This window comes from Cardiocondyla obscurior, linkage group LG28 (assembly GCF_019399895.1).
Source record: "Cardiocondyla obscurior isolate alpha-2009 linkage group LG28, Cobs3.1, whole genome shotgun sequence".
NCBI classification, from domain to species: domain Eukaryota; kingdom Metazoa; phylum Arthropoda; class Insecta; order Hymenoptera; family Formicidae; genus Cardiocondyla; species Cardiocondyla obscurior.
In genome coordinates this window covers 523,477-532,282 of record NC_091891.1, presented here as the reverse complement: position 1 = coordinate 532,282, position 8,806 = coordinate 523,477, and the positions used below count along the sequence as shown (strand labels likewise).

The 8,806-nt window shown below is 33.5% G+C and overlaps 1 protein-coding gene and 1 long non-coding RNA gene across 2 annotated transcripts; one reads left to right on the top strand and one right to left on the bottom strand.

Annotated features, from left to right (window-relative positions):
* Nucleotides 1-585: 585 nt before the first annotated feature.
* LOC139112454 (chaoptin) lies at nt 586-8,221 on the bottom strand. Its single transcript, XM_070673490.1, has 10 exons — nt 8,060-8,221; nt 7,525-7,708; nt 7,167-7,314; nt 6,828-6,938; nt 5,925-6,671; nt 5,563-5,711; nt 4,304-5,086; nt 3,356-4,110; nt 2,769-3,285; nt 586-1,011 (listed from the first exon to the last, which is right to left on the bottom strand). The coding sequence occupies exons 2-10, from the start codon at nt 7,706-7,708 to the stop codon at nt 689-691; spliced, it is 3,717 nt and encodes a 1,238-aa protein (XP_070529591.1). The 5' UTR covers nt 8,060-8,221; the 3' UTR covers nt 586-688.
* A 56-nt stretch (nt 8,222-8,277) lies between these two features.
* On the top strand, nt 8,278-8,551 carry LOC139112461 (uncharacterized). The gene is made up of 2 exons (XR_011547388.1): nt 8,278-8,363; nt 8,447-8,551. It is a non-coding gene; the product is annotated as an uncharacterized lncRNA (long non-coding RNA).
* Nucleotides 8,552-8,806: the final 255 nt, after the last annotated feature.

Genomic DNA, 8,806 nt, shown 5'->3' with positions numbered 1-8,806 from the left:
ATATTAATTGTTTTTAATCTATACTTGTTCTTTTTTTCTTTTATAAAGACTGGATATTACAAAGCGCTTTGCGCGCGTTATTTACTTTTACTTTTTCTACGTTGAAGAAAATTGTTTAACATATCTTAATAGTACTTTAAACGTTTCTCGTTCCTTTAATGTAATTTATATACTATATATTCTGACATTAATTATATTAATTTTTTAAATGTAAATTAAGTAACGTACAAATTATTGAATAATTGATAAATACCACAACGTATTCTCCAGTTACAGATTTATGATATACATTAAAGTTCATATTTGACATAGTATTTGATGTAAATATAAATTCTTTTATAATACGTTGAATTGTAAAAGAGTGAGATAAACAAACAAAGTTCGGTGAGCGGCCAACCCCTCGACATTGTTTTCATAACGTTACTTCTGGCGCATTCTTCTATCGTAGCTCGATCAGATATCACCCAGGTAGCGGAATGTCGTACGTGTCGAAAAATAATTATAGTATACCTTGACGAATAAAGCTACCGGTGAACATTTTATCTTCTCCAATTAATTGTGGGTAAATATGATAAAAAGCGCATCTCGTAATCAACTATTTTTATTGGTAAATCTGACATTAAAAAAGATCACATTGTGAACTTTAAAGACTAGGCTCATCACGAAAGATTGTGATATAAATTCGTAATTAATTGGCGATGAAAACAAGAATGAAGAACTTGACGAAGGCCAACCAGGCTGTTGCAAGTCGCTCGTAATTTCCAGAGCTGAGGGCAGATGCTTGGCAAGCGGTGTGCGGCGTACCTAAAGTCAGCAGGACTTTGTCGGACGAATAAGATGGCGTTGTTTCCGTGCATACAGCTCGGCCAGCTATGGTTCTGAGTTGTCTGGCGTCGGATTGTGACGCTGTATGAATCTGACGGGATTCTCTGAGCCATCTGCGTAGCCATAAACTAAGCCACGCGATCTCACAGTCGCATTCGAGCGGATTACCAGATACCTGCAGTCCACCTAAAAAGAATGGTATTTTAGCTTAATTAAGAATTTTAATTATTAGAAAACACGTTAGAAAATTTTTGTTAAAAGTTTTATTAATTGTAATATTTATATTTATGCATTTTTGTTATACATACAGTCGGTCACAAAATGATTCGGACACTAGTAAATTTTGACTTTTAATATCTATATCATAAATATATTTACAAGGCAGAACGAAAATATACTACATAATGTTATGTTGCACTACAGAGAAAGTAATAACATAAAAAACTTTTTGTTATTATTTATTGTTTTTACGAAATAAAATAAAAACCAAAAAATGACGAAATTTTATGTCACAAAATGATTCGGACACTTTTGCAATAATGATTATAAAACTGAAATAAACAAGAATTTAATATTTTGTTGGGTATCCATTTTGTTTAAGTACGTGTTGTAATCGTTTGGGTACTGTAGAAATCAAATTTTTTAAATAATCTACGCTAATATTTTCCCATTCTTCTTTCAATCGTCTCTTCAGTTCTTCTGTTGACGTTATAGTGGTTTTACGAACTCTACGGTCCAATTCGTCCCAAACATTTTCGATAGGATTTAGGTCGGGCGATTGCGGAGGTGGTTGTAAAATATTTTTACAGTTGTAAAGTAAATACTCTTGCACTATTCTTGATTTGTGCTTTGGATCGTTATCTTGATATAATTTAAAACTATTCGCAATCCCCATACTTGAAGCACTTCTTTGTAAATTGTTTTTTAAAATATCTAAATATTTATTTTTATCGAGAATTCCATCTATAAAAACTAATTCTCCTACTCCAAAAGCGGAAACACACCCCCAAACCATCACAGAACCTCCTCCATGTTTCACAGTTCCTTGTAAATTTTTGGGATTCAAATGTTCGTTAACTTTTCGCCTTCCAAACACATTAAACTTAAGTTTAATGTGTTTGGAAGTGACGGTAGAGTAAGAGTGTGGCGAAAAGTTAACGAACATTTGAATCCCAAAAATTTACAAGGAACTGTGAAACATGGAGGAGGTTCTGTGATGGTTTGGGGGTGTGTTTCCGCTTTTGGAGTAGGAGAATTAGTTTTTATAGATGGAATTCTCGATAAAAATAAATATTTAGATATTTTAAAAAACAATTTACAAAGAAGTGCTTCAAGTATGGGGATTGCGAATAGTTTTAAATTATATCAAGATAACGATCCAAAGCACAAATCAAGAATAGTGCAAGAGTATTTACTTTACAACTGTAAAAATATTTTACAACCACCTCCGCAATCGCCCGACCTAAATCCTATCGAAAATGTTTGGGACGAATTGGACCGTAGAGTTCGTAAAACCACTATAACGTCAACAGAAGAACTGAAGAGACGATTGAAAGAAGAATGGGAAAATATTAGCGTAGATTATTTAAAAAATTTGATTTCTACAGTACCCAAACGATTACAACACGTACTTAAACAAAATGGATACCCAACAAAATATTAAATTCTTGTTTATTTCAGTTTTATAATCATTATTGCAAAAGTGTCCGAATCATTTTGTGACATAAAATTTCGTCATTTTTTGGTTTTTATTTTATTTCGTAAAAACAATAAATAATAACAAAAAGTTTTTTATGTTATTACTTTCTCTGTAGTGCAACATAACATTATGTAGTATATTTTCGTTCTGCCTTGTAAATATATTTATGATATAGATATTAAAAGTCAAAATTTACTAGTGTCCGAATCATTTTGTGACCGACTGTATATTATTATAAACTTACCAGCCACCATGTTGGTCCCTACAGTCTCCCACGAAAGATTTCCATAAATTATCGACGGACTTAATTCGTTGATATGATTGTTCCTTAGGTCCAGCGTAAGCTGCGACAATCTCTTTGTCAACGATAGAAAAATATCTGACTGTAATCGTTGAACGTGCGTATCTTTGATTCGTAATACCAGTTCTCCGCCTTCGATAGTAGAGAACGCTTCGGAGGAGATCAACTCGAGATCGGTTCCAGTGATAGTCAGTTCTCTCAATTGTTTTGTAAAGACGTTTTGTATCTGATGCTTTAGTAAATGTTCCGTCACTTGAATCTCGACCGTTCGAAGTGGTAAACCGGATAGTAAGTTACGCAGATGAAACCCGTCGGCCTGAGGCCACGTTTGGATTCGCAAGTGTTTTAAATATTTTAAAGGATGCAGACAATCTTTGTCCACTGATTTGGTTCTGTTTAAATTCCTCAAGTTTAATTTTTCCAATCTTGGATATCCCAAGAAATTCTCTTTTGTTAGCTCCTGTAAAATTATAAAATAGCTTTTATTTTTCTAAAGATACAATTTTTTTTTTAAATTAATTTTAACTGACCTCGATAGGATTACCAGAAACATCAAGTTCTCTTAGAAGGCTCAGTCTAACACCGGGCATTGATGTCAGCGAATTATTTATTAAGAAAAGAATTTTTAAACTTTCTAAATATTGAAACTGCTTGTCGATTGTCTCGTCAACATTGTTAAAAGATAAATCTAAAACGTTTAAATTTGTTAATGGCAGTAATGGTATACTTCTAAGCCCGCAATTAGATAAGTAGAGATGTCGGAGGTCTGGTAAATAATGAAATAGTTCCTTAAAATTTGCCTGAAGAATGTTTTGCGATACATTTAAACTTAGTAATTTTCCCAAGGAAACAAACGAATTATCTGGTAGAATAGTTAGACGATTTTGTGCCAGATTCAGTGATATAAGCTGAGAAGTTGGAAAAGCAGTCGAATCAAGGTGATCCAAAAAGTTTTCTGCCATATTGAGGTCCCTTAATGTATATCCAACTTCTAAGAATGACGATGAAGGTACGACGGTAAATTTATTGTGACTGAGATCGAGAATTTCTAATCTAGTGCCCTCAAAAACGTCTTTTGGTAACGAACGAATTTTATTGTTCGAAAGAATCAAAATCCTCAAACTTTTCAGATTTCGAAACTGTTCTGTCGACAACTGCGTTATTTCGTTTTCGCCAAGATTCAGCCACTGCAGCGATTCCAAACCGTGGAAAGACTGCTTGCGTAACGTTTCTATCTTATTGTTACTCAGATCCAGAGTTTCTAAGTGAGGGAATGCAAATGTTCCTAAAACAATATATAGATAAATTACAGTTGCTTTTACTGTTTGAGAAATTAAAAATAAAAATATTAATACTTTGTAATTAAAAATACGAGTGTAAATCTATCTAAAGATCATCTATAGTAATTTATCTTCGATAAAAAAATTAAAGCTGCAAAAAATTATTTTTTGCCTAAACGAAAATTATTACTCACTCACCAGGATCGATCCTTGAAAGAAAATTATTCCGCAGATTTAAATTTTTCAAATCGGGTGTTCCATAAAACGTGTCCGCCGACAAATGGCTGATATTGTTAAATCCAAGATCTAATCTGGTAAGATTGTTCATTGTAGATACCGAATCGATAAATGCGATTGCATTGTAAGAAACGTTTAATGCAAAATCGGGGCCACCGATTTCTGAAATAGCGCCCAAATCCAGTACGGTCAGCTTATTGAACTCCATATGAAGAAAACGCAAGCTGGATAAACCATATAACGCGTTTCTTTCAATTTTGTGTATTCGGTTATAAGCCAACGAAATGGTCACTAGTTTTGGACAATCTACGATGGAGCCAGGCGTTAAGACTCTTATTCGATTGCCAGTTAAATCGAGAGATAGTAATTCAGTTAAATTATGGAAACTTGACTCGGGTATTGCCTCCAAAAAGTTGTATCCCAATTTAACGTCCCTTAGCTCTGGGTGCACACTTGAGAGAAATATCCTTTCAGGTAAGTAATGTAGCCTATTTGACTCCATGTTAATGTAACGCAATTGTTGAAAAGAGTAGAAGGCTGTCGTCTCAATTGTTTGAAAATTGTTGTTATCTAAAACCAGCCACCGGAGATTTGAAAGTGGTCTAAGTGCACGCTGCGGAAAAACGTCCGTAGCAAAAGCAAAACTTAACTCGAGAATATCTAGGCTCTCTTCGAGACCAACGAAGCAATCGTCATCGAGTTCCGTCAAATGATTGAAAGACAGGCTAAGCTCTTTTAGTTTACCTAGAAGAAAGTTCTAAATTAAAGATAAATTCTTGTACGTACGTACACTGATAAAAGCAGATATGGCATTTGCTGCGACGAGCGGCGACGGCGGCTGGCGTACGTGATTTCCTCCACTCTCAGCCGCCGAGCGTGGAGAGGTGTAGGCCGCGTTCCCTCTCACATCAGTCCTCTGTAACCGGTGCTCCGCAACACATCTACGCGCGCGTTTCGTGTGAGATTCGACACACATCACGCCAAGATCACGTACGCTAGCCGCCGTCGTAGTATCACGAATGCCATTTCTGACGGTGAGTGTACATGTAATTATAATACTTTTACAGAAAACTGTATTGTATATTTTTATTAATAGCGTATCATTAATATAATTTATATCATTCACTTTGTGATGTGTGTGTGTGTGTGTGTGTGTGTGTATATATATAATGACTTTAAATAATATATTTTTACAATTAAAATAAGAAACGTAAAATTACCGGCGCCCTTGAAAGTCTCGGCTTTCAATTTCATCAGGATATTGTTCCGGAGCAGTAAGATCTCAAGGTCCTCAGCCCACTCGAAATCACCCGGTTCGACATGGAAGATCTTGTTGTAACCGAGATTCAGGTGCAATAGCCTCTGGCATCTGTTTCGAAAATTAATTGTCAGATATATTGTGTCAAATTTTCTTTCCGCTATTAGAATTTCATACTATTTATTCGCATTTTTTATTGTGTGATTTAACTTTTACAATCTGTCTATATAATATAAAACCTTACGAATGTGATTAACACAGATAGCTTATTCTGGTTTTACATAAAAAAAAAAGTATTTTTTTAAATAATAATATTAAAATTACCTGGATAAAGCAGCCACAGGTACTGCATCTAAGTTGTTAGTTGCAAGAGAAAGGGCCTTGAGATGCTCCGCAAATGCTTGAAAAGACTCTCCAGAAATATTTCGAATTTCATTGTTGGCTAAATAGAGGTACGACAACATTTTTAACTGGCTAACAGCACTTGGTACCGTCGGTAAATTATTATTCTCCAAATTTAAATATTCGAGACTGTCTTCTAAACCGTGGAAGGCTTCTTTATCAACGTTCCTAATACTATTTGACGATAGATGAAGTCTTCTAGTCTCGAGGCGATTAAACATTCTACTTGGCAACGAGACCAGTTTATTTCCGTCTAAATTAAAATCTCTAATTTTTATAGTACGATTGCTCAAGATAGGCGTCTTTATCCATTCGATAGCATTTTCGCTGACATCAATGAGCTCTAAATTCGGACTGTGGAAATCTGGCAGTTCCAGATACCTTAGATCATTTCCTCTCATATAGAGCCAAGTTAATTCTTTTAGGTCTTTCAAAGATTGTGGAAAATCTTTCAAAAGATTATTATTAATGCTCAAAGTGTGCATGTTAGGCGGTAAAAAATCTTTAAAGAGTTCCTCGATGTTATTGTTGTCTAAATTCAACCATACCAGAGCAGCAAAACTTGAAAAAATTCTCGGTACTTCAGTGATCGAGTTATCACCGAAAAATGCGTTCGTTAGAGTTTCTTTGGTATGACCCCAGTCGCCGTCCAACGACGTTAAATGATTGCTAATAAGTGATTAAATTAATAAATTTAATTAATTAATTAAAATTAATTTTATAATTAAAATAATTTTTCAATACACACGCGCACATACACGCATATACACGTGTGTATACGTACATATAATACATATACAATATGTATTAATTATAATTACATACCTGTGCATATTAAGCCAATTTAATTTCTTCAGATCACGAAAAACCTTGAAAGGCACATCCTCAAGGGAATTGTAACTTAGATCCAAAGAACGTAGACTGTCCGTAACTCCTCTTACAAAAAAGACATAAAAGGTATAAATTTCTCGTCATAGTTGTTCAGAATTTGGTTCAAGATCATTATAGTATTAAATTAAATTTAGGTACGTATAATTTTATTTTTTATTAAAAGATATAAAAATAAAAAAAAAGTCTAACAAGCAAAACTTTGTCTCGTAATCAATCTATGCGAAAAATGTAAGCTTGTATTATGCACGAGGAAAAAATTAAAAATAAACTTACAACAGAGACTTGTCACCTATACTGGATAATCGATTGCTCATGAGTCCCAAAGCCTCGACACCTGCTGAACCTGCCAGCGCGTCATTATCCAACACTTGTATCCCGGATCCAGCAATATCTAGTTGTGCCACATAATTCACTGATACGTCTGAAATATTTTTATATGTATTATATCGTCGTCATAATAAAGAAGGGTGTATCAGGGTATTTATATGTATAGTAACGTTAAGCAAAAATGACAAAGCATGCTAATAATGATAAGTAGATAAAAAAATCATTTCCTGTTACAATAAAATTAAATTCTTATAACAAAAAAAATTTGTTAATTAATAGTAACATTAATTTCTCTTTGGCATACCAGGAAATCGTGCAAATGGGACTCCCATACAACTGATATCCATCTTTGTAAAGTCGTCGTTATCATCCTGAACCCAACACATACACATGGTGTTAAATGTGCAAGGAATGTTGTAACATCTTACAAAGTTGCAACTCCAAAGCAGGAAGAATATATTTCTGAATCGAATTACGTCAAATGTCATCTGTAAGTATGCAAAACTAATTAACTTTAAATATGCAAAATATGCAAATTAAAATTTTATTACGTATTTAATATATATTACGTTTTATATATAAAAACAAAAAAAATAATTTTCTATGTGCATGAAAATATTTACAATTTCTAAATTTTAAATACATATTTTATGAAATATTGTGTGCTTTTCATTGCAAATATATGTATTTTTTTCCAATAATATTTTTATATCGCGTTACTATCGATATACGATTTATTACGTACGTATTTTGTATCCTAAAAAAAGAACTATTATCTTAAAAGATTATTGAAACAAAGTACATTATTATATATTAATAAGAGATAACTTTTACCAGACCTTGTACTAGGATTAAACTCTGCTTATTTTATGGAAGTTCTCAGCCGGAAAGTAATATGTATTTCATTAGCTTGAAAGACGTAAGGCTCATTTCAAGATTTTTCAGGACACGCTCATTGCTCGTTGTTAATCCTGTTCTATCCAGTCCTGTCCTGTCCGAGAGACTAGGAGGGGAAGCAACGCGTCGAAGACTCGGTTCATGCACGACTTCCACCGCGCAAGTGCTCCAAGAAGCGCAAGCGCATCTCTATACGACCTTTATGGATCGAACGTGGTAGAAGTTGGGACAATTCTAACAAAAACTGTAATATTCTAGTAGTATTTGCTATTGTTCGTACAATGTCACAAATGCAAAGACTTAATTACAATTATTTATTTAATTTTCAGAAAATATAACATGACATTTCTACATTTCCTGTATATGCAAAACTGCATATAAATGACATTTTATTATTGCTCAAAAAACAAAAAAAAAAAAAAAAATAAAGAAAACTGTGTTTTTATACGCGCAAAATATTTTGCAATTCCGATCGATAAAGATTTGACGACAAACGTGTATCTGGCTATGCGGCATCGAATTAATTTTGTGATCTTTCTCTTACATTCCAGACGGAAACAGGTTTCTAAAATTAACTGATATTTTTTACAGTCAAACGTGTATTTAAAAAACAACTCTATAAGTCTTCCTTTGACACATGTACAGTTGCTCACAAAATGATTCGGATACTACTACAAGGTTTAAATTCG

Bases quoted from the DNA above. Each gene is read 5' to 3' on its own strand.
- LOC139112454 (XM_070673490.1), bottom strand. From the start codon at position 7,708: ATGACATTTGACGTAATTCGATTCAGAAATATATTCTTCCTGCTTTGG. The intron at 6,939-7,166 runs GTAAGTTTATTT...CTTTTTTGTAAG, and splicing joins ATAGGTGACAAGTCTCTGTT to AGGAGTTACGGACAGTCTAC. The intron at 3,286-3,355 runs GTCAGTTAAAAT...ATAATTTTACAG, and splicing joins TTTCTGGTAATCCTATCGAG to GAGCTAACAAAAGAGAATTT.